This window comes from Engystomops pustulosus, chromosome 10 (assembly GCF_040894005.1).
Source record: "Engystomops pustulosus chromosome 10, aEngPut4.maternal, whole genome shotgun sequence".
Lineage (NCBI taxonomy): Eukaryota > Metazoa > Chordata > Amphibia > Anura > Leptodactylidae > Engystomops > Engystomops pustulosus.
This window is the reverse complement of record NC_092420.1, coordinates 89,263,632-89,289,961: the sequence shown is the minus strand read 5'-3', so window position 1 is coordinate 89,289,961 and position 26,330 is coordinate 89,263,632. Positions and strand designations below refer to the sequence as shown.

At 49.0% G+C, this 26,330-nt stretch overlaps 1 protein-coding gene across 1 annotated transcript; it reads left to right on the top strand.

The window, feature by feature from the left end:
• Window positions 1-21,460: 21,460 nt before the first annotated feature.
• On the top strand, window positions 21,461-24,478 carry TSPAN1 (tetraspanin 1). The gene is made up of 8 exons (XM_072127672.1): window positions 21,461-21,613; window positions 22,516-22,580; window positions 22,868-23,077; window positions 23,268-23,342; window positions 23,437-23,535; window positions 23,628-23,768; window positions 23,841-23,924; window positions 24,137-24,478. The coding sequence occupies exons 2-8, from the start codon at window positions 22,524-22,526 to the stop codon at window positions 24,200-24,202; spliced, it is 732 nt and encodes a 243-aa protein (XP_071983773.1). The 5' UTR covers window positions 21,461-21,613; window positions 22,516-22,523; the 3' UTR covers window positions 24,203-24,478.
• Window positions 24,479-26,330: the final 1,852 nt, after the last annotated feature.

Sequence of the window (26,330 nt, the reverse complement as noted above, 5' to 3'; positions counted from 1 at the left end):
GATAGGGAGGGAAAGGAAAGTTGAGGAGGAAGAAGATGGAGAGGAAAGATAAGGAGGAAGAACAGGGAGGGAAAGGAAAGATGAGGAGGAAGAGTAAAGATGAGGGGAGAGGGAGAAGAAAGATCAAGAGGCAGAAAGGTAGAGGAAAATGAGGAGGAATTAGAGGGAGGGAGAGAGAGAAAAGATGAGGAAAAAGTGAGGGAGAGGAAAGATCTGGAGGAAGAAGAGTGAAGAGAATAAAGATGAGAAAGAGTAAGGGTTGGAGAGGATAGATGAGGAGGAAAAAGATGGAAAGAGGAAAGATGAACAGAGGAGTACAGGGAGAGGAAAGATGGGGAGGAAGAAAAGGGAGAGGAAAGATAAAGAGGAAGAAGAGGTAGAGGAAAGATAAAGAGGAAGAAGAGGGAGAGGAAAGATGAGGAGGAAGAAGAGAGAGGAAAGATGAGGAGGAAGAAGAGAAAGGAAAGATGGGGAGGAAGAAAAGGGAGAGGAAAGATAAAGAGGAAGAAGAGGGAGGAAAGATGAGGAGGAAGAAGAGAAAGGAAAGATGATGGAGGAAGAGAAATGATGTAGTGGAAGAAGAGGGAGCTAGAGGAAAGACTAGGAGGGAGGATGAGGAAAAAGAGGTAGGGAGAGAAAAGATCAGGAGGAAAAAGAGTGAGAACGGGAGAGGAAAGATTAAGAGGGAGGGAGATTAAAGATAAGGAGGAAGAGGAAAGATGAGGAGGGAATGGAAAGATGAGGAAGAAGAGGGAGGGAGTGGAAAGATGAAGAAGAACAAGATGGAGGGAGAGGGAAGATAAGTAGGAAGAGGGAAGGAGGAGGAAGAAAAGGGAGAGCAAAGATGGGAAGGGAGAGGGAACATGAAACGGAAGAAGATGGAGGGAGAGGAAAGATGAGGAAGCAGGTTGTAGATGAAAGATGAATTGGGAGGGAGAGGGAAGATGTGGAGGAAGAAGAGAGAGGGAGAGGAAAGATGCGGAAGAAGAGGGAGGGAGAGGAAAGATGTGCAAGGGGAGGGCCGTGTGCCCATACAGCATTGTACCACCACATATGGGGTAAGGTACACTCGGGAGAAATTGGGTATCAAACTTTATAGAGCATTTCATCATTTAATTCATTATGAAACAGTAAATTTTGGCCTAAATTTTTCCCCAAAAATTCACTTCATCGCACTTCTATTTTGTTTTAGCCTATGTGAAGCACTTAAAGGGTTAATAGACTGTTTTACATACCTAGAAGTATCTACTTTCTACAGTGGGGTAATTTATGGGGTTTTACAATTATTTAGGCCTTTTGAGGTCACTTGAAAGCTGAGTTGTCCCTCAAAATGTGAATTTGGCATATTCATGAAAATTAGAAAAATCGCACCTAAAGTTCTAAGCCTTCTTAGAAAAATGAGGGGACACTTAAAAAAACATGTCATCATAAAGCAGACATTCCAGAAATGTTAGTTTTTGCATTTTGGGTATTTTTGGGGTATATTCTGGAAAGCAGAGTCTTTCAAACTTTGAAAATAAGGAATTTTTCTGAAATTTTGGCAAATTTTCATCTCTATTCAGAATGAAACTCAAAACTTATCAAAAATTTGACAACTAACATGAAGTACATTGGGGTTCAACTACTAAGGGTCGCGGATCGCACTTTCGACTGTTCGCCGTTTTCGGGGATTACACGGCTTCGACAGGTATTTAACAGGTGTCTGCGCTGGGAGTGTGTCACACACGATCTTTTTTTGGCACAGCTGTGCTGGCTTCCATGCGTCAGAAATGGGGGGGGGGGGGGCGTGCCATCAAATGATCCGACTTATTCGGACTGAACGTAGGATTTAACTTTCAAATTGTGTTGCAAGACAATGCACTTACATGCACCACGAAAAAGAAGGTGAACTCCTGAGCAGGGAAGCGACACATGCAGGATATCGGGCGCACGATCTTAGTGAATCGTGCCAGAGTGCATTATCGCCCGACAATGCACTTTTGGTGAACTCCAACAGCCACGTAAGTAAATGAGCCCCATTGTGGCACAATAAAACAATCTCAAAATCACCTGGAAATGTTAAAGCGTTCCGAAGTTATCACCAATTATGGTGAGACAAGTCATATTCTACAAATCATGTCTGGTCATTAAGGTGAAAACAAATGTCGGTGATATCTTGGAGGGTGGCCGACTCCTGTGGCTACTCCTTGTGATGAACGCCTACTCTCGAGTAGACAAAATCCTCAAACGATGGGATTTATTGCAAAAGAAAATACTAATTTATTGATACGTCAATAAAAACACAGCTTGTTAAAAAGGTAATAAGAGGTCCACCATTATATTAGAAGAAGGGCATAAAGGCTTACAGACTTGGAACACCTCAAGACCTGTAGTTCATCCTCCAATGTGTGCGCCAAACTACCTCTCATCAGTTTTCAGGATATCAGGCTTAGAAACTAAAAACATTCAAAGAAACAAATGTTCGAACAGCTGAACATAATATACAGTACATTGACCATAATATAGACAAGTACAAAAAACCTCAAGAAAAGTGTAGGCATCCAAGAAATCCGCAAGGGGCCGAGGGGGGGCCAGATGTTGGACAAGGATAAGACACAAAAATTGAATCAAGATAAGTACTCCTGATCCTCTCATAGAGATCCTACGGATCCTATGTCCGAGGAGACAGTAGTGCACCTGGTCCTCCCCACCGCACTGCGGCTGCAGTGGGGCCAACAGACGCTTGTACAGCAGGGTTGTGTAGATGCAGGGGAGAAGTACCTGCACCTGATGTCCGTTCTCCGTCTCCCCGAGGCTACCGAGGTGAGGCTAGGTCTGGTGGCGCTTGCTGGTGGCGGTTTCTACGTGGTGTCAGTGGAGAAATGGCGAGCGGAATTGGAGTACCGCCTGTTGCAGCACTTACCGGCGCCATCTTGGCTGCAGAGGCCCTGGTGAGATGCCCGTCTGCTTCCCCTTTCTACTATTGCCCATAGTTAGTGCGGTATCAGCTGGTGTGTAGCTTATGCGAGCGGGTTGGACGGAACGCAGCTAGTGCGCATCCGCCTCGGTCCACATCCAGACACGCCCCCCCTACTCAGTTTTATTACTGTTTTAGCTCTAAAAACTAAGTGATGGTCAGTGTAAAATTCCAGGGTGTGAGCGGGGACTCTCTAAGCACACTTTATGATTCCTCTGTGCTGTTAGATGTTGTGTGCTGACAGTGTGCTTAGATTATCAGGGTACATGGTTTATCTACACTTTCATTTACCTTCTGAACATCCTACTAGTATCTGACACATAGAAAGAGAGATGAGAGATGATCAGATCATGGATATAACACACAATGACGCTCTCAGCTCTGCTAACTCACCTATAGGAAACAAAGTTCTGCTATATACCTCCCTCCCCTGGAGGGAGGTAGATCTTATCTGCCAGATCTTATCTGCCTGTAGCTTGTAGCTTTACTCTTCTCACAATGGGGCTCATTTACTAAGGGTCGCGCTGCTCATTTTTGTCAGGTTGTTCGGGGATTGCACGGCATGGACAGGTATTTAATGAGTGTCTGCGCTGGGAGTTTGGCGCACGCAATCCTTTTTTCGGTGTAGCTGCGCTGGCTTCCATGCAACACAAATCAGGGAGCATGCCCTCGGACGATCCGACTGATTCGGACTGAGCGCAGGATTTAACTTTCAAATTGTGTCACAAGCCCAACACTTACATGCACCACAAAAAAAATGGTGAACTCTGCCAGACCAGAGCGAGGAAGCGACACATGCAGGCTATTGGGGCACATTTACTTACCCGGTCCAGTCGCAATCCAGCGGCGGGTTCTCCGACGCTGATTCGGGTTCTGCCGGGATTCACTAAGGTAGTGCGCCGATATTCACCAGGTGTCGCTGCTGCGCCGAGGTCCGCCGAAGTTCACCTGCTTTTTTCTGGTGTATGTGAGTGCTTGATCTTGCGACACAAATGGCTTTTTAAATTCTGCGGTTTTTCCGAATCCTTCGGGTTGTCTGGTGGCCACGCCCCCCGATTTCTGTCGCGCAAAAGTCGGCACGATTGCGCCAAAAATCGATCGCATGCGCCACAATCCCGTGAAATACAGTGCAAAGCGGAAATATTCGGGAAAAACCCGACGGATTCGCGGCTGCGGACCCTTAGTAAATGTGCCCCATTGTGCGCACGATCTTAGTGAATCGCGGCACAGTGCATTATTGTCAGACAATGCACTTTAGGTGAACTCCAGCAGGCGGCTTAGTAAATGTGCCCCAATGTGTTGTTGTTTGCAGGCAGGAAGTCAGTAGGGCACATCTACTTACCCTTCCAGAGTTCACAAAACGAGCATTGTCCGGCGATAATGTATTTTGCCGCGATTCACTAAGAATGTGAGCCCGATATCCTGCATCTATTGCTTCCCCGCTCAGGTCCGCCGGAGTTCACCTTCGGCCGGCGCCACACAGGGCGCTTTGTCTGCGCTTGCAAACGCAGACAAAGTCGCGCCCACCGGGGCGGGCCTCGGCCCGATCGCATCGGCGTTTCTATGGAAACGCCTGCGATCGGGAACGAGCCGCCGGTGTTTTGCGTTAATTTAACGCCGATGCGATCGGGCCGAGGCCCGCCCCGGTGGGCGCGACTTTGTCTGCGTTTGCAAGCGCAGACAAAGCGCCCTGTGTGGCGCCGGCCTTCTTCTTCCTGGTGCATGTAAGTGCTTGGTATTGCGACACAATTTGAAAGTTAAATCCCGCGCTCAGTCCGAATCAGTCCCATCATCCGATGGCACGCCCCCCGATTTCTGTCGCATGAAAGCCAGCGCAGTTGCGCCAAAATCCGGTTGCATTCGACACAATCCCCTGTTAAATACGTGTCACAGCCCTGCAGAACCCAAAAACGACAGAAAATCTGACGGAAGTGCGTTCGCAGACCTTCAGTAAATAAGCCCCTGTGTCTGTGTCTCTGTGGGAGCTCGTCCTGGAATGTAGTGGGAAGGCTGGAGGCAGAGAGCAGAGAGAAGCTCAGTGCAACGACAGACAGAAAACAAGATGTCTGCCAACCCTAAATCTGCCGACCCTGGTGGCAACCAAAATTGTTTACACCACAACTGATAGAGACATGTGAAATGCTGTATTTTTGTAATTAATAATTAAATTTCCGTCTGCAGTTTCCAGCCGGCTCCATTGAGATGTATGGAGCTGAACAGTCTCATCACTGAGACCCCCACCGATTAGCAAGTTAGACCCTATCTTGTGGTTAGAGCCTAACTTGAATTAGTGGGAAAACCCCTTTAAAGGGCACCTACCACCACAAATCTACCTATAAAGGTAGATTGGGTGGTAGGTGGATCAATGGGACGTGAGGATAGCCCTTTTAAGGGCTAATCCTCACGTCCCTGCACTTTTTTAATAACTTTTATTAGGTATTTATTCAAATTTACTTATGCGGCTACTGGGGCGTGAAGTAGCCGCATATGAGATTTCACGAGGCGGCTACTCCACGCCCCGGTAGCCACTTTACCCCTCCTACTCACCCATCTTTGGCGCGCAGCTCCGCGTAGCTGCGCGCCCTCGTCCGGCGATCCTGCCGTCTGCGCATGCGCAGAAGAGCAGGCCCGCGCCTGTTTCAGAGTAGTGACCGCGCAGGCGCGGGCCTGCTCTTCTGCGCATGCGCAGACGGCAGGATCGCCGGACGAGGGCGCGCAGCTACGCGGAGCTGCGCGCCGAAGATGGGTGAGTAGGAGGGGTAAAGTGGCTACCGGGGCGTGGAGTAGCCGCCTCGTGTAATCTCATATGCGGCTACTCCACGCCCCAGTAGCCGCATAAGTAAATTTGAATAAATACCTAATAAAAGTTATTAAAAAAGTGCAGGGACGTGAGGATTAGCCCTTAAAAGGGCTATCCTCACGTCCCATTGATCCACCTACCACCCAATCTACCTTTATAGGTAGATTTGTGGTGGTAGGTTCCCTTTAAGAAACTTGTCTTTGTGGGAATACCCTTAACAACGTCACCATCTACTGACTCTATCTGGTACTGCAACTGCTTAATATCTGCCTGAGAGATGTTAATTAAGTGACCAATCACATGTATTGTTATTCTTATATTGTACAAAGGTGCTGGTTGGATGATAAGCTTGCTACCTCACAATGGGAGTTTATAAAACCCCTTGGGGCTTATTCACTAAGGGTCCTAAGCCGCACTTTTGTCATTTTTTCTGACGTTTTCGGCATTTGCCCTGCTTGGACAGGTATAACTGGGGATTGTGTTGCACGGCATCGGATTGTGGCGCTGCTGCGCTGGCTTTCATGCGACGGAAATTGGGTGGCTATCCGACTGATTCGAACCTGCAGGTCCTTCAAAGGTAGCAGGTTTTTCTTGACAACAAAAGACAATTACCTGTCGCAACTAGTCCTGGAGCCAACAAGAGGGGGGCACTGCTGGACCTTATCCTTACCAACAGACCTGATAGGGTATCAAAACTACAGGTTGGGGGGAACCTGGGTAATAGTGATCATAATATCATTGATTTTGTATTGCGCTTTACTAAGAATGTTAGGGAAGGGGCAGCCAACACTCTAAACTTCAGGAGGGCAAATTTTCAGCAACTAAGGGAAGACCTTGTAGGCACAATGTTCTCAAAGACAAAAGCCCCCCCCCCCCCCAAAAAAAAAAAAAAAAAGCATAAGAGGAACAAGAAAAAGCCAATGTGGCTAACTAGTCTTGTAAGGAAAGCAATAAGCGAGAAAGATAAGGTGTTGAAGGTAGCTATGAGGCATTACAGGATTATAGAGAGAAAAATAAATCCTGTGTAAAAAAGCAGATAAAGGCCGCAAAAATAGAGACTGAGAGAAATATTTTTCAAGTATATAAATGATAAGAAACTAAAAATGGAGAGTGTGGGCCCCTTAGGAATAATATGGGGATCATGGTGGAAGGAGATGAGGAAAGGACCAATCTACTGGATGTCGCCTTCTCAACTGTCTTTACCCAGGAAAATCCCCTGGTGGAAGACACAATGAGGAATAAAGTAAATTCTCTTTGGAATTTCAACAGTTTAACCCAGCAAGAGGTTCGTCGCCGCTTCACAACCACTAAGATAAATAAATCACCTGGGCCAGATAGCATACACCCCCGGGTTCTGCATTAACTATGAAGCGTGATATACAGACCAATATTTTAATATTTTAAGGTATATCTGAGGACTGGTTCTGTTCCACAGGACTGGCGCATAGCAAATGTGGTACCAATATACAAAAAAGGATCAAAAAACGATCCTTGAAACTACAGACCTGTGAGTCTAACTTCTGTGGTGGGGAAAATTTGAGGGGTTTGCTAGAGATGCTATCCTGGAGTATCTCACTGTACATAACCTTATAACCCAAAAAGTCATGGGTTTATGAGGGATTGGTCCTGTCAGACTAATCTGGTTTCTACGAGGAGGTAAGTTCAAGATTAGATTTTGGGGGACACTGTGGATGTTGTATATCTGGACTTTTCAAAGGCATTTGACACCGTGCCACATAAAAGGTTGGTATATAAAATGAGACAACTGGGAATAGAGGAAAATCTGTGTATTTGGGTAAGTAATTGGCTTAGTGATAGAAAACAGAGGGTGGTCATTAATGGCACATTCTCAGATTGGGTTGATGTTACCAGTGGAGTGCCACAGGGGTCAGTATTGGGGCCACTTCTTTTTAATATTTTTATTAATGACCTTGTAGTGGGTTTACACAGTCAAGTTTCAATATTTGCAGATGATACTAAGCTGTGTACAGTAATTAATACTGAGGTCGATAGTTTAGCATTACAGAGGGATTTGTGGAAGCTTGAGGAGTGGGCAGAGAAATGGTTGATGATGTTTAATGTAGATAAATGTAAAGTTATGCACTTGGGCCACGGAAACAAAAAGTATAATTATGTTCTAAACGGTCAATTACTTAGTAAAACTGGAGCTGAAAAGGACTTGGGGGTATTGGTGGATGGTAAACTTAATTTTAGTGACCAGAGCCAGGCGGCTGCTGCTAAAGCAAATAAAATAATGGGATGTATCAAGAGAGGAATAGATTCTCATGATAAAGACATAGTTTTGCCCTTATACAAATCCCTGGTCAGACCACACATGGAATATTGTGTCCAGTTTTAGGCACCAGTGTATAAAAAGGATATAGTAGAGCTGGAACGGGTGCAGAGGAGAGCAACCAGGATTATTAGGGGAATAGAGGGATTAGAATACACTGACAGATTACAAAATTTGGGATTATTCAGTTTAGAAAAAAGACGACTGAGGGGAGACCTCATTACAATGTACAAATACCTGAACGGACAGTACAAGGATCTCTCCAAAGATCTTTTTATACCTCGGCCTGTGACCAGGACACGAGGGCATCCTCTACGCCTAGAGGAGAGGAGGTTCTACCATCACCATAGACAAAGGTTCTTTACTGTAAGAGCAGTGAGACTATGGAACGCTCTGCCGCAGGAGGTTGTTATGGCGGACTCTATGTACATGTTCAAGAGAGGCCTGGATGTCATTCTGGAGAGAAAAAAATATCACTGGTTATGGGGATAAAACATTTATTTAATTCTTAAAGGTTGGACTTGATGGACTTGCATCAACACATGCAGGATATTGGCACATGATCTTAGTGAATTGCAGCAGAATGCATGATCGTCGGACAATGCACTTTTGTGTACTCTGCGGGATGGGTAAGTAAATGTGTCCCCTTGTGTCTGGAAAAGCTCTCTCTGCCCAGGATGGAATAAGAAGCACATCTGTCTGAGGCTTGCTGCCCAGACACTATCCTTACAACTAAGGTCTCTGCACATCTTTGGGCCCAAACCAGAGCCTACCTTAGAGTACTGCAAAGCAACTCCTCCTCTCCAGCCTGAATCTCCCTATACCAGGCTGTGAGCAACCTCTGCCAAACACCATCCAACCAGCAACCTTGAAGCAGTTGAATGGTTCCCTGCTGTTGTGGCCGTTGCTGTGTTCCAGAATAAACGAACTGTGGGGCTCATTTACTTACCCATCCTGATGCTTTACCCGAAAGTGCATTGTCCGATGATAATGCACTGTGCCATGATTCACCTTCTTCTTCCTGGTGCATGTAAGTGCATTTTCTTGTGACACAATTTAAATCCTGAGCTCAGTCTGAATCAATCAGGCACTCTTCCCCATGAAAGCAAACAGCGCCACAAATCCCGAAAATCCAAAGAAAGTGTGGCCGCGTATCCTTAGTAAATAAGCCCCTGTGAGTTTTGTGGTTGACCATTGTCTTTGAGTGATCCTTGCGTAAAGCTGCTACCAACAAGGGAGCCCCATTTACCATCACCCAAGGAACTATCCTACACCTGCAGCCTCTCGACAAGGCCTGTTCCTCCCGTACCCAATGACCATGACCTAGACAAACACTAGGCCACCCTCAGCCAGCCATTCAAGTACCAAAGGGAATCAAGCTGACCCCAAGCGCAAAAACGCCGGGCCCCGGTGGGGCATTTTGTAAGTCACATGAGAGACTAGGAAGCAGCGTCACATAAGACACCGAGGAGAAGCATATGCAGCGCCACATGAGACATTGGGGAATAGCGCACATGAGACGCCGGGAGCAGAGCCACATGAGATGCCAGGGAAGAAAAGTCACATGAGATGCCGGGGAGCAGCAAGACATGAGACATCGGGGAGCAGTATCTTGTGCGCCAAATGTGACACCGGGAGCATTGTCTACATGAAACACCTGGGAAAAGATGGCACACCTCTCTTGAGGCCCCCAGGGAGTAGCAGGTGCTCCTCTCTTGAGGCCCCCAAGGAGTAGCGGGTGCCCCTTTTTTGAGGCCCCCAGGGAGAACCGGGTGCTCCTCTCTTGAGGCCCCCAGGAAGAAGCGGGTGCTCCTCTCTTGGGGCCCCCAGGGAGAAGCGGGTGCTTCTCTCTTGAGGCCCCCAAGGAGAAGCGGGTGCTCCTTTCTTGAGGCCCTCAGCCCCCCAGCAGGTCCACCATGTCATGAGGCACTGGGAAAAGCAGCTGAATCCTTTCTTCACATTATATGACACTATAAATCTGGAGCAGGTTATCTTGGGTCAGCAGGACTCAGGCTTTCATGTAGAGCCCAGTGCAAGCAATTAGTGAGAGGAGTTTTGCTTGCACAACCAGAAGTAATTCTTTTAGCGGCTCCAATGTGCAGAGAGAAGGTCGGGATGAGCAGAGGCTTTATACAAGGAATATTTTCAGCAGAACATTCTGGTTTGGAAGCGATGTCCAGCTGCACCCAGGCCAAGGAGAGCGTAAAGCAATCCACTCAGCTAATCCATGGGGAAGGATTGAGAGGAGAAGCCGCGTCACTGCCTGATCTCTAGCAGAGATTTCTGATTCCAATGAACAATGGCACAATTACATAAGGGAATGTTAATTGGTATGGAGGTATCACAGCTCCTGGGCTGCAGCTTCTCTCCAGGCGATGATCTTACCGTCCTACAACCACTCCAGGAGCTCAGAGTCAACAAATGTACAGTAAATTATCAGCCTAGTCATATTCCTGATATGGAAATCCTAGCTAGCATCCTACCGCAGCCTCCAAATCTGGTACTTGTGTAATGTCCTGAAGTAGGGGTCATTCCGAAATCCTGTGTCTGGTAATCTTGCTGGTGTTGTCGAAGCTGGCCTGATCAACCTGCAATGATCTGTAACTCAGGGACCTAGCTTTCTACAGAATATAACCAAGTTTTTCTATGTCATTTCCAAATTCCCTACTAGTTAAAGAGAACCTGTCAGGCAAATTAACCCCCCAAAACTAAATACTGTATATTTTGATAAACTGCAGAAAGCATTGGCCCTGCTCCTACATTGTCCTTCTAGATTCCTGTAAACTTAAAGAAAATCTACCAATTGTTTTCATGCATTGTGAACCAAACATACCTTGTGAATGCTGTAGCTACACTGATGCAGAAACATTTCTTGTTTATCCCCTTCCTGCTGAGGCCCTATTTCATTTTTTCTGTTTTCATTTTTCACTCCCCACCTTCAAAAATCTATAAGTTTTTTATTTTTCCATGTACAGAGCTGTGCGAGGGCTTGTTTTCTGCATAACAAATTATACTTCATAGAGATGGTATTGAATATTCCATGCCGTGTACTGGAAAGCGGGAAAAAAATTCCAAATGCAGTGAAATTGGTGAAAAAACGCATTTGCACTGTTTCTTCTGGGCTTAGATTTGCTGGATTTCACTGTGCGCCACATATGACAGGTCTACTTTATTCTTTGGGTCGGTACGATTACGGGGATACCAAATTTGTATAGGTTTTATAATGTTTTCATATATTTACAAAATTAAAACTTTGGGATTTTACCATCTTCTGGCTCTAATAACTTTTTCATACTTTGGTGTACGGAGCTATGGGTGGTGTGGTTTTTGCGACTTTTGATGATGTTTTCAATGCTTTTATTTTTAGTACTGTATGGTCTTTTGATCACTCTTTATTGAATTTTTTATATTTTTCAAAATGGCCATTTTTGGTGTTATTTTCCGTTATGGGGTTAAATTGGGCATTTTCGGACATGGCGATACCTAATGTGTTTAGGATTTTTACTATTTATTTATATTTATATCAGTTCTAGGGAAAGGATAGAATCGGGGGTAAAAGTGGGGTGATTGACTGTCCTGCGGGTCCCTATTATGTATTTTATAGGGAGCCGTTCAGGAGCCAGAAGAGCCGTCTCTTCTTAGTGAGTAGAGCCTAATGAGCCAGCTCACCAAGAAGAGCAAGAATTCCCATCACTAGAGCTCTTCTCTGCTCCCTGCAGTGGCCCCTCCCCCTGCATTCCAGAATGAGCTCACTCTGACTTCCTGCCGGCAAACATCAACAGCAGCGAGAGGCGAGCTACAAGCTACAGGCAGATAAGTTCTCTATCCGAGGGGGGGGGGGGTGAGGCACATGAAATCTGATAGTGTGATAGAGCAGAGATGTAGCAGAGCTGTCTGTCTTGTTGTGTGTAACATGCATCTCATGGATCTCGTCATCTCTGATTTGTGTCAGATACTAGTGAATGTTCAGAAGGTAAATGAAAGTGTATATAAACCTGGTACCCTGATAATCTAAGCACATTGTCAGCTCACAGCATCTCACAGCACAGAGGGATCATGAAGTGTCTGCTTAGAGTCCTCGCTCACACTCTGGAATCTTATACCGACCATCACTGAGTAATAGGAGCTAAAACAGTAATAACACTGAGTAACATTGTAAAGTAAGAGGGTAAAAATTATCTTTATTGTGTAAACATCACTAGGGTATTGAAATTTGAGAATTTTCTTTCATAGTCAAACCCCTTTAAAGCAGCCATTGGACACAGCCATTGCATTGCATCAGCATGAAAACTAGCACTTGCAGTGTTTCACTATCTTTGATCCACTTGTCCCTGGCTAAATCCACTGACATCCTGGGGCTCCCCTGTACCATCAGCTCGGACCCATTACACACACTACGAGTGCCCCAGGGGCAACCATGTTCCCATGAAGTTTCCCCCTCTTCTAGCTCCACCCTGCTGGCCCTGACGGGTGTGGAATAGGCCTACGCTAGAACTGTGCTACTATGACATGCGGGACTAGGCCGCAACCAAGCCAGGCACTCATTTACTGCTTCACCACTTCTAGGACCTCACCACAGTCATTGTATCTTGTACCTGTATCTAGGACCTCATTACAGTCTCTGTGTCTTGTATCTAGGACCTCACCACAGTCTCTGTGTCTTGTATTTGTATCTAGGACCTCATTATAGTCTTTGTATCTGGGACCTCACCACAGTCTCTGTATCTTGTATCTGGGACCTCACCACAGTCTCTGTATCTTGTATCTAGGACCTCACCACAGTCTCTGTATCTTGTATCTGGGACCTCACCACAGTCTCTGTATCTTGTATCTAGGACCTCACCACAGTCTCTGTATCTTGTATCTAGGACCTCACCACAGTCTCTGTATCTTGTATCTAGGACCTCACCACAGTCTCTGTATCTTGTATCTAGGACCTCACCACAGTCTCTGTATCTTGTATCTGGGACCTCACCACAGTCTCTGTATCTTGTATCTAGGACCTCACCACAGTCTCTGTGTCTTGTATTTGTATCTAGGACCTCATTATAGTCTTTGTATCTGGGACCTCACCACAGTCTCTGTATCTTGTATCTGGGACCTCACCACAGTCTCTGTATCTTGTATCTAGGACCTCACCACAGTCTCTGTATCTTGTATCTAGGACCTCACCACAGTCTCTGTATCTTGTATCTAGGACCTCACCACAGTCTCTGTATCTTGTATCTAGGACCTCACCACAGTCTCTGTATCTTGTATCTAGGACCTCACCACAGTCTCTGTATCTTGTATCTGGGACCTCACCACAGTCTCTGTATCTTGTATCTAGGACCTCACCACAGTCTCTGTATCTTGTATCTAGGACCTCACCACAGTCTCTGTATCTTGTATCTAGGACCTCACCACAGTCTCTGTATCTTGTATCTGGGACCTCACCACAGTCTCTGTATCTTGTATTTGTATCTGGCAGGAGCTGCCGCTGACTCCTCTCTCCCCTCCTCCAGCCCCTGGAGGCTCTGGCTAAAGAACAAAGTATTTTACATTTTCTCATTAATTGTGCTTTAGCAAATTGCTTCATTTAGAAATATTGGCAAGAAATCAGAGATTCTGAGCTGAGCTGGACTAAGACCGCGAAAGAGAGATGAAGGTGGGTCCCGACCATTACTGCCTGAGCTGTCACCACTCCAGAGCAGCGCTTCTAACCTCACAAGGTCAACACAGGTCGGCAGGGTCACCGGGTTGATAGAGAGATCTCTGCATCCACCATATATGGCAAGTCACACCAACAGAAGGTCAGAGATTGGGGATAGACATCTCTTCTCCTGGATGACCACACTAGACCAAACCATCAACGACCAGGAACAAAAACGACCCCCATATTACACATCTGTGACCTTTCATTCCTACAGTATTATATCCCCAAGAGATTCAATGTCAGACCAACAGGTCCCTAACTACCAGCTGTGAAAACTGGTCCCAGTTCTACAAGAGGAACATCTACACAACAGTGATGTCACATTTTATCATGTAATAATTAATAGTTCTCCATGGGGAACTCCTGATGGGTGTGTGTGAGAGGATCCCTAGCTAGATGGGAGATAAGAGGCCCGGGATGTCAACCATAACACACAAACTTCAACGTGGGCAACAGGCCAAGGCAACAAAGGAAAGCTCCAGGCTTCAGGATGGAGAGATTGTAGGCTTCTACAGCAGCAGAGTTCAAGGCAGGCTCTGGAGTCTGGCAAGACAGGCGGTGTCCCTGAAGTCTGCAGGACACATGTGCTTCTTACTCTTAGATCTGACTAGAACTTGCCAGCCCCAAGGGGTTTTATAAACTTCCATTCTGAGTGGTCAGTTCAGAGGTTATTCAACCAGGACCTTTGTATAATTTGTTATAAGTCTATTGGCCACATTAATAACATTTCTTCTCAGGTTTTAAGCAGCTGCAATACCAAATTTAGACAGTAGATGGCACACAGGGGTGATTAGGCTCTATGGGACTCATTAGGGCACATGTATTTAACTTTTGGCTTGACTTTTTATTTGATTTTTCAGACTTTTCACAGTGTTTGGGCTCATTTGTGACTTTTTTTTGCACCTAAAACTGTCTCCCTTTAAAGTTGGTCAAGTTTTCTGCAGTGTTCCCAGATGTGAAAGTTGTGAATTTCTTAAAAACTCTCAAAAAAGATGTCAAATTTGGGCTGACCCAAAGAGAAGAGAGAAGAAGCTGCAGTGTGTGGTGCAGGGAGGAGAGAAGAAGCTGCAGTGTGTGGTGCAGGGAGGAGAGGAGAAGCTGCAGTGTGGTCAAGGAGGAGTGGAGAAGCTGCAGTGTGTGGTGCATGGAGGAGAGGAGAAGCTGCAGTGTGGTCAAGGAGGAGAGAAGAAGCTGCAGTGTGTGGTGCATGGAGGAGAGGAGAAGCTGCAGTGTGGTCAAGGAGGAGAGGAGAAGCTGCAGTGTGCGGTGCAGGGAGGAGAGGAGAAGCTGCAGTGTGGTCAAGGAGGAGAGAAGAAGCTGCAGTGTGCAGTGCAGGGAGGAGAGAAGAAGCTGCAGTGTGTGTTGCAGGGAGGAGAGAAGAAGCTGCAGTGTGCGGTGCAGGGAGGAGAGAAGAAGCTGCAGTGTGTGGTGCAGGGAGGAGAGAAGAAGCTGCAGTGTGTGGTGCAGGGAGGAGAGAAGAAGCTGCAGTGTGGTCAAGGAGGAGAGAAGAAGCTGCAGTGTGCGGTGCAGGGAGGAGAGAAGAAGCTGCAGTGTGTGGTGCAGGGAGGAGAGAAGAAGCTGCAGTGTGCGGTGCAGGGAGGAGAGAAGAAGGTGCAGTGTGGTGCAGGGAGGAGAGGAGAAGCTGCAATGTGTGGTGCAGGGAGGAGAGAAGAAGCTGCAGTGTGCGGTGCAGGGAGGAGAGGAGAAGCTGCAGTGTGCAGTGCAGGGAGGAGAGGAGAAGCTGCAGTGTGCGGTGCAGGGAGGATAGGAGCAGCTGCAGTGTGCGGTGCAGGGAGGAGAGGAGAAGCTGCAGTGTGCGGTGCAGGGAGGAGAGAAGAAGGTGCAGTGTGGTGCAGGGAGGAGAGGAGAAGCTGCAATGTGCGGTGCAGGGAGGAGAGAAGAAGCTGCAGTGTGCGGTGCAGGGAGGAGAGGAGAAGCTGCAGTGTGCGGTGCAGGGAGGATAGGAGCAGCTGCAGTGTGCGGTGCAGGGAGGAGAGGAGAAGCTGCAGTGTGCGGTGCAGGGAGGAGAGAAGAAGGTGCAGTGTGGTGCAGGGAGGAGAGGAGAAGCTGCAATGTGCGGTGCAGGGAGGAGAGAAGAAGCTGCAGTGTGCGGTGCAGGGAGGAGAGGAGAAGCTGCAGTGTGCAGTGCAGGGAGGAGAGGAGAAGCTGCAGTGTGCGGTGCAGGGAGGATAGGAGCAGCTGCAGTGTGCGGTGCAGGGAGGAGAGGAGAAGCTGCAGTGTGCGGTGCAGGGAGGAGAGAAGAAGGTGCAGTGTGTGGTGCAGGGAGGAGAGGAGAAGCTGCAGTGTGTGGTGCAGGGAGGAGAGGAGAAGCTGCAATGTGCGGTGCAGGGAGGAGAGAAGAAGCTGCAGTGTGCGGTGCAGGGAGGAGAGGAGAAGCTGCAGTGTGCAGTGCAGGGAGGAGAGGAGAAGCTGCAGTGTGCGGTGCAGGGAGGATAGGAGAAGCTGCAGTGTGCGGTGCAGGGAGGAGAGGAGAAGCTGCAGTGTGCGGTGCAGGGAGGAGAGGAGAAGCTGCAGTGTGCGGTGCAGGGAGGAGAGGAGAAGCTGCAGTGTGAGGTGCAGGGAGGAGAGAAGAAGCTGCAGTGTGCGGTGCAGGGAGGAGAGAAGAAGGTGCAGTGTGGTGCAGGGAGGAGAGGAGAAGCTGCAATGTGCGGTGCAGGGAGGAGAGAAGAAGCTGCAGTGTGCGGTGCAGGGAGGAGAGAAGAAGGTGCAGTGTGGTGCAGGGAGGAGAGGAGAAGCTGCAATGTGCGGTGCAGGGAGGAGAGAAGAAGCTGCAGTGTGCGGTGCAGGGAGGAGAGGAGAAGCTGCAGTGTGCAGTGCAGGGAGGAGAGGAGAAGCTGCAGTGTGCGGTGCAGGGAGGATAGGAGCAGCTGCAGTGTGCGGTGCAGGGAGGAGAGGAGAAGCTGCAGTGTGCGGTGCAGGGAGGAGAGAAGAAGGTGCAGTGTGTGGTGCAGGGAGGAGAGGAGAAGCTGCAGTGTGTGGTGCAGGGAGGAGAGGAGAAGCTGCAGTGTGCGGTGCAGGGAGGAGAGGAGAAGCTGCAGTGTGCGGTGCAGGGAGGAGAGGAGAAGCTGCAGTGTGCGGTGCAGGGAGGAGAGGAGAAGCTGCAGTGGGCGGTGCAGGGAGGAGAGGAGAAGCTGCAGTGTGAGGTGCAGGGAGGAGAGAAGAAGCTGCAGTGTGCGGTGCAGGGAGGAGAGGAGAAGCTGCAGTGTGTGGTGCAGGGAGGAGAGGAGAAGCTGCAGTGTGAGGTGCAGGGATGGGAGAAGAAGCTGCTTTGGGGTGAAGGAAGCAGATTAGGATGCAGAAAAATAGCTTATTTTTATTTTTGTCTGCTCCAGGATCTCTAGTATTGGTAGCTTCATGCTCTGGAGTCTCCAGCACTATTATTGTCTACTCTGGGGTCTCCAGTATTATTATTATTGTCCGCTCTGGGGTCTCCAATAATCTCGGGTCTGCACTATTATTGGCTGCTCTTAGTGCAGTATTTGGGTGGCATGTTGTGCTGTACTCTGGTTGTAGGTGCATCTAGGGTGCTGGTTTCTGATACACCCCTTAAAGTTGAGCATTATGAGACCTTGGACCAGTAAATGTCCCATTGGGACCTCAACACAAGGTCCTATTTTACACCCCGCTCCGTCTGGGGGACAAGACCTCTTAGTGGAGCTTTCCTGGAACGGAAAGTGCGTTGCGGTGTGTGTCATACATTAGATTTGGTCGAGCCGTGGCGTCATTGTCCCGGGTACTTACCTTGTACATTGGGTACATTACTGACCTGTAGGACATTCCTCTTTAATCTCTCCTTTGTTGATATATGATTTCGAATAATTACAATATTTTTAGCTTTGTTTCCGTAACCAGCGCTGCCCTGTGATGTCACCCTCAGAATAAACGGAGCGGGTCATATGACACTGCAGAAATCACAAACCGGTTCTACAGACTCACAAGTCACATGGAGACCATTGTCAGAAACTCCTGTACAAAGGAAAGGTCCACGAAATACAATCTCATGATCACCTGATTATTATATCCATGATGTCATTAGCAGGGGGCGGGGCTGTGACTACCACTCACACAGGATATACAGGCAGGGGGCGGGGCTGTGACTACCTCTCACACAGGATATACAGGCAGGGGGCGGGGCTGTGACTACCACTCACACAGGATATACAGGCAGGGGGCGGGGCTGTGACTACCACTCACACAGGATATACAGACAGGGGCGGGGCTGTGACTACCTCTCACACAGGATATACAGACAGGGGGCGGGGCTGTGACTACCTCTCACACAGGATATACAGGTAGGGGGCGGGGCTGTGACTACCTCTCACACAGGATATACAGGCAGGGGAGCGGGGCTGTGACTACCTCTCACACAGGATATACAGGAAGGGGGAGGGGCTGTGACTACTCACACAGGATATACAGGCAGGGGGTGGGGCTGTGACTACCTCTCACACAGGATATACAGACAGGGGGCGGGGCTGTGACTACCTCTCACACAGGATATACAGGCAGGGGAGCGGGGCTGTGACTACCTCTCACACAGGATATACAGGAAGGGGGAGGGGCTGTGACTACTCACACAGGATATACAGGCAGGGGGAGGGGCTATGACTACCTCTCACACAGGATATACAGGAAGGGGGAGGGTCTGTGACTACCCCTCACACAGGATATACAGGCAGGGGGAGGGGCTGTGACTACCCCTCACACAGGATATACAGGCAGGAGGCGGGGCTGTGACTACCCCTCACACAGGATATACAGGAAGGGGGAGGGGCTGTGATTACTCACACAGGATATACAGGCAGGGGGAGGGGCTATGACTACCTCTCACACAGGATATACAGGAAGGGGGAGGGGCTGTGATTACTCACACAGGATATACAGGCAGGGGGAGGGGCTATGACTACCCCTCACACAGGATATACAGGCAGGGGCTGTGACTACCCCTTACACAGGATATACAGGAAGGGGGAGGGGCTGTTACTACTCACACAGGATATACAGGCAGGGGGAGGGTCTGTGACTACCCCTCACACAGGATATACAGGCAGGAGGCGGGGCTGTGACTACCCCTCACACAGGATATACAGGAAGGGGCTGTGCCTACTCACACAGGATATACAGGCAGGGGGCGGGGCTGTGACTACCCCTTACACCTGATATACAGGAGGCGGGGCTGTGACTACCTCTCACACAGAATATACAGGCAGGAGGCGGGGCTGTGACTACCTCTCACACAGAATATATAGGCAGGGGGCGGAGCTGTGACTACATGTCAGCAGTAATAGATGATGAGCGGTTACTGTAAAGTGTGTGGATTTCGTGATCAGGTAGGTGTGGACCCCGGACCCTTTCCTGTTCTGTGTTCTCACCTGGGGTGTGGAGGGGGTGGAGTTTCTATATTTAACTTTCTGAATGAGCTCAGCGTTTAACCTATAACATGCCATAAAATATTTGCCTGTGTATAGAGGAGGTGTCACAAGTGGCTACTTTACTCTGGTGTCCTACAATCTCAGTTATAAGGAAAGATCAGAGGATCATCATAACATGACCAAACATAACTGAGTGCCTGGACCTCCACCTCCCCAATACATTGTGACCCGGACCTCCACCCCACTACCCCCCCCCCCCCCCCTCCCTTCTCAATACATTGTTACCTGGACCTACACATCCCCAATACATTGTTACCTGGAGGACCACCTCCCCGATACATTGTTACCTGGAGACCTCCTCCCCGATACATTGTTACCTGGAGGACCACCTCCCCGATACATTGTTACCTGGAGGACCACCTCCCCGATACATTGTTACCTGGAGGACCACCTCCCCGATACATTGTTACCTGGAGACCTCCTCCCCGATACATTGTTACCTGGAGGACCACCTCCCCGATACATTGTTACCTGGAGGACCACCTCCCCGATATATTGTTACCTGGAGGACCACCTCCCCGATACATTGTTACCCGGAGGACCACCTCCCCGATACATTGTTACCTAGAGGACCACCTCCCCGATACATTGTTACCCGGAGGACCACCTCCCCGATACATTGTTACCTGGAGGACCACCTCCCCGATACATTGTTACCTGGAGGACCATCTCCCCGATACATTGTTACCTGGAGGACCTCCTCCCCGATACATTGTTACCTTGAGGACCATCTCCCCGATACATTGTTACCTGGAGGACCACCTCCCCGATACATTGTTACCTGGAGGACCATCTCCCCGATACATTGTTACCTGGAGGACCTCCTCCCCGATACATTGTTACCTTGAGGACCATCTCCCCGATACATTGTTACCTGGAGGAGCACCTCCCCGATACATTGTTACCTGGGGGACCACCTCCCCGATACATTGTTACCTGGAGGACCATCTCCCCGATACATTGTTACCTGGAGGACCTCCTCCCCGATACATTGTTACCTGGAGGACCATCTCCCCGATACATTGTTACCTTGAGGACCATCTCCCCGATACATTGTTACCTGGAGGACCACCTCCCCGATACATTGTTACCTGGGGGACCACCTCCCCGATACATTGTTACCTGGAGGACCATCTCCCCGATACATTGTTACCTGGAGGACCTCCTCCCCGATACATTGTTACCTTGAGGACCATCTCCCCGATACATTGTTACCTGGAGGACCTCCTCCCCGATACATTGTTACCTGGAGGACCATCTCCCCGATACATTGTTACCTGGAGGACCACCTCCCCGATACATTGTTACCTGGGGGACCACCTCCCCGATACATTGTTACCCGGAACCTCCACCTCCCCGATATATTGTTACCCGGACCTCCTGATACATTGTTGCCTGGACCACCCTATACGTTGTTGCCTGGACCACCCTGATGCATTAGTGCCTGGACCACCACAATACATTGTTGCCTGGACCACCCTGATACATTGAGCATGAGGCTCTGCCCCCCCTGTATATGTGGGTGCATCCTCTGCCAGGTCGGACTTGCTGGAGATTTCTGGTGGTGACTTTGGTAAATCCGGTGGGGCCGGGCGTTCCCTCCTGCTCCGCACTCCGACAGAGAAGCCTTAATAAATCCCCCCCATTGTTACATATTGGTCACATTGTCTTCTCTGTAGGTGACAGGAAGTAATTATTGTTGGGAATTTCTTGGTTTCATTATCTGAGACAATACTTTTCTGGAAGCAGGAAGAGAAAAGTGACCTCATCCATGACCACAGATCTGGTGGACGAGGCTGATCCAGACATGATAAAGACCCTGTGGTCAAGAACTGGTGCGATCTCTGGGGTCTGATCACTAGATTAGGGGGTCACGGGGACTTTCTCGTATATCCCTGTCCATAGGGTCGGGGGCGTCCGGAATCCGGTGTTACGCTGCAATTATTTTCCCGTGGATGGCGTCCATATCAGCGGGCGTGGGCCAGATAACAGCCGGGCGCTGACACCTCAGCCCTTATCTTATCTACAATGGAGCCGCTGCTGCCTGCTCTACCTCTCTGCCGCTGTTCACACTGTTCACACTGCTCTCATTGTACATTGCCATGGATCTGCTCTTTGAGTGGTGCAGGAGGGAGTTAAAACATTAAAACTTCGTCATCAAAGTAGAGGCACCTAGCAGAGCGGCGCCCCCAGCAGATCCATGGGACCTACTGCAGGTCTCTGAACAGGACGAGGCTTCACAACTTACACAGAATTACACAGAAACTGAAGATTTGCCTGAAGCCAAGTCACAGGTGATTGGCTGGCCACCTCCTGACCACGCCCCCTGGATGCAGGTGCAGGTATAAGACCGAGCAGGTGAGAGCCTGGAGACACCTGTGTGCGGACACCGACGTCTACTGGGACCTGAGTGCAGGTAATGAGAGCTGTATAGGGGGCAGTTGCTGGTGCATTTAGTGTATGCTGCAGGGAAATCTATATAGAAGGGGCATATATAGTAACCTGTATATAAGAGGGGGCAGATTCTGGTGCATTTAGTGTATTCTGGGGGAAAATCTACATAGAAGGGGCATATATAGTTATTTATATAAGAGGGTGCAGATACTGGTGCATTTAGAGTATGTTGGGGGCAGATCTGTATAGGGCGGGGGGGAGTTACTGGTGCATTTAGTGCTGGGTCAGATATGTATAGAAAACATATATACAGTTGCTTGTATATTAGATGGAGCAGACACTGAATATGTCCTTTCTATACATATCTGCCCCCAGCAGATGTGTATAGAAGGGGCAGGTACTGGGGGCATACAGTATATGTGGGGGGGGGGGGGGGGGGCAGAACCTTTTATATAAGAAGGGCAGATACTGATATATAGTGTATGTGGGGGGGGGGAGGGGGTGATACTGTTACATGTGTAATGGAGGGAGGGGGTGACGAGTTGAATATTGGCACAAACCTCTGTGGGCAGAATCGTCACAATGTGTTGGTTGTTCCTCCGCTGTTGATCTCCAAGGGGGGGGGGGGGGGGTAAATGTTGTTGCCCCACCCTCCTGTGGCGGATGCCAGGCTTTGCCACCTCCGATCATAAAACAGAAGGTCCCTTGTCATGGGATTGCGCCACTTCCCTCTGGATTACACAATGGTTGGGATTAACCACTGCTGTGCCGTGGACGTTGGGTGGTGTATTTGTCCCTATTCGGGATTGCAGTGATCCCCCATCATCCTACCTACCCCACATACTGGGCAGTGAGGATTGTGCACTTGTATATTGCGGTCCCCCCCGTTGTCCCATCCTTACCCTTTCTTTCTGTTCTCTCCAGACGGAACCATGAGTTGCTTCACCTGTATCAAAGTTTTGATGATCCTATTCAACCTGGCCATATTTGTAAGTACTGGAGCCCCTAGAGTCCCCCTCTACCTCCCCAGCTCTGCTCATGTGATGGGGTGGGGGTGATGGATGTGTCCTATGGTATTTGGTGTCCCAGGGTGCGGCCGGATCCAGCAAACAAAAGGGATGAAAGATCTTGTGTGTTGGGACCGCGTTTGCTTGAAGATGTTTGTATTAGATAGCGGCGCTCCCCTTCCAGTGCTGGGTCTAAGGGGTCTATAACTTCTGTATCCAGAGACTTTGTCCTTGACCTTGTGGTGTTAACCCTTCTCTTCCCTCTCCAGCTGGCTGGGGGCACCTTGCTGGGGGTCGGTATATGGGTCAGTGTGGACAGCGGCTCCTTCCTGAAGATATTTGGCGCGTTACCGGATAACGTGGCGGCTCAGTTCGTCAATGTCGGATACTTCCTGATTGCCATCGGGGCGCTGCTGGTCATCCTTGGCTTCCTGGGCTGCTGCGGGGCTCAGAAGGAGAGCAAATGTCTTCTGATCACGGTGAGGAGGCTGGCGGGTGGCAGCACACATGATGGGCTTGGATACAGCACCGTATCACATGATGGAATTAGAAGCACAGACATCTCTCATCATGAGATTAGATACATAATGGGGTTAGATACAGGAGGAATTACACACATTGGGCTTGGATTTTTGGGGCGGTAGTGACCGGGGTTCCTTATTCCTCCAGTTCTTCTCCATTGTCCTGATCATCTTCATTGCGGAGGTTGCTGGTGCGGTGGTGGCTCTGGTCTACTCTTCTGTGGTAAGTCCTAGAAGATCCTCCACGTGTATGTAGAAAATTTGGGGGGGGCTCCTGGAGCTTTTGTCTGACCCCCCCCCCCCATCTTCCTTTGCAGGCGGAGAGCTTCTTAACTTCTGTACTGACCCCTGTCCTGAAAAACGATTATGGGCAAAATCCGGAGGTGACGAAGATCTGGAACAACACCATGACTGAGGTGAGGAGCCGCGGGGTGTGACCTAACATGGTGGTGTCTGTAAAAAAAAAAATTTGTGCCCCCCTCACCCTTTTCCCACTCTTCTCTTGCAGTTTAAATGCTGTGGACTGTCGAATTACACAGACTTTGACAATTCGGCTTTTCTGAGCAAGAATAATGGTATTTACCCATCCCAGTGCTGCAAAAACTCCTCCTCCTGCAACAACAACAATGCCGCAACAAGTGCAGTACCGGTGAGTCCCCTGGATAATATGGGTGCCCCTGGATGATGTGAACAGTCTCTGACCCCTGTTCTCTCCTCACAGGGCTGCTTCAATCAGATCCTTAACATGCTGAAGTCTAACGCCGCCATTGTAGGAGGAGTGGCTGCTGGTATCTGTGCACTGGAGGTAAGTGAGGGCTTCTACTCCAGTCACATCTGGAGCTGTACCCTAAAGCATTCTACAGCTCTGGATGTAACTAGTGTATTAGGCACAACCAGCTTGAGGACCCCATTTTGTCTCTGGGAATTTGTAAAGGGTTTGACTCTTAATGGGTGTGGCCTGTAAGCAGGGGAGGGTCATTGTAATGCTCTGCCTCTGAGGTGCTCGTCTCTTTGCAGTTGGCGGCTATGGTCGTGTCCATGTACTTGTACTGCAGGATTGACAAAGAGGGCTCCATCCATTGACGGCTGCAGACTGCGGAGTGACTTGTGTACATTTGTGTAAATTTTCATTTCAAGGCGATGAGGATGAGCGGCATCACTGCGACAGGAATACGGTGTCCGGGGCTTGAGCTTCAGCCCTCCCTGGGCTGCTGTGTGATTGCACTGGTTCTATCTCGTCTCCATCTCTGTGCCAAAATCTCAATGTCTGAATGTTAAATCCTGGTTTTATATTAATTATTTAATGATGGACAATATGACTCTTCTGGATGTAATAATAAAGCTGGACTTTACTAATAAGCCTCTCGCTCTCTGTTTGAAGGTAGGATCCACATCCATGAGGGCTGCCACTAGGAAGTTTGGGGCCAACTGGCACTTTTTAAAAAAAAAATTTATGGGCCTCTCCACCGAATCTGTGCACAGTGGGTTGCCTGTGACTCAGGGCCCCTTTATATATTGTACTCCTTTGTGTATATCTATCTAATATATATATATGACAATGCACAGTACTACCTCTCCTGTGTGTGTGTATATATATATGGACAGTGCAAAGTACTACTACTCCTGTATATATGGACAGTGCACAGTACTACTACTCCTGTATATATAATATATACCAGTGCATTGTTTTGCATGTTTATTATGGATATAAATGGGGTTGGACTTGGTTTCCCCAGGTGATAACTTCTGGGATCTTGATACCCGGATCTTGGCACTTGATATGACATGTGATTGTGAAATGCTCCATTCACATCCAGAGCTGCAGCGACGATGGTGGAGCTTGAGCAGTGAGCGTGGGATTGTTTTGCGCACACAGGGGAACGTTCTGACTTTGTCTTTCAGCGTTATCGGTGTCCGTGTGTACCTACCAGAGTGATAACAGATGTACGAAAAGACTTGTAGTTAACTCTTCCCATGCCATGGTGTGACTGCAGAGGTCATCACATACAGCAGGCTGTGAGTGCAGCTCTGGCTGTGACTAGAGACCGTTCTCACAAGGATAGGATATTCCCTTTATCTCCTGGGACAATGAGGCTGTCCTGTACCTGTCTCGTTATGAGTCTCACATATTATCAGGGCACAAAAGCCTCCAGTGTCTGCACCCTGGGGCAGGGGAGGGGGCACATACTTCATTCAGCACAACACAAACCCAGCAGGAGAAGTAACCCCACAGAGCTCGTGGTCACAGGGGGCTGGATCCTAATACAGCAGCTCCAGGCACCTTCCTTGCTATGAGGTGTATGTCCAGTATGTAGGAGTTCCCCTTCAATACAACAATCACCTGTTTAGAATACACAGAACAATCTGCCCCCCCCCCCTCCCCCAACTATTGCCCTCAGGGTATAATCTCAGATTTCTGCCTCACTGGATGAACCAGTTTATATACTTGTAGTGTCGATGGTGCTGGTTTAGTGTCAGGTATCAGAAGCCTCAATTGGCAGCTCGCTGTGTATGGAGGACGTGTTCAGAGCGCCCATGCTGACCCCTGACCACTGCTGGCTATGATAGAAAGGTGTCAGGACACAGGACATGGCAGCTCGCTGTGTATGGGGGGTGTAGTCACAGGGGGGTCAGAGCGCCCAGGCTGACCCCTGACCACTGCTGGCTATGATAGAAAGGTGTCAGGACACAGGACATGGCAGCTCGCTGTGTATGGGGAGTGTAGTCACAGAGCGGTCAGAGCGCCCATGCTGACCCCTGACCACTGCTGGCTGATAGAAAGGTGTCAGGACACACAGGACATGGCAGCTCGCTGTGTATGGGGGGTGTAGTCACAGAGGGGTCAGAGCGCCCATGCTGACCCCTGACCACTGCTGGCTATGATAGAAAGGTGTCAGGACACAGAAGACATGGCAGCTCGCTGTGTATGGGGGTGTAGTCACAGAGGGGTCAGAGCGCCCATGCTGACCCCTGACCACTGCTGGCTATGATAGAAAGGTGTCAGGACACACAGGACATGGCAGCTCCCTGTGTATGGTGGGTGTAGTCACAGAGGGGGTGAGAGCGCCCATGCTGACCCCTGACCACTGCTGGTTATGATAGAAAGGTGTCAGGACACACAGGACATGGCAGCTCGCTGTGTATGGGGGGTGTAGTCACAGAGGGGTCAGAGCGCCCATGCTGACCCCTGACCACTGCTGACTATGATGGA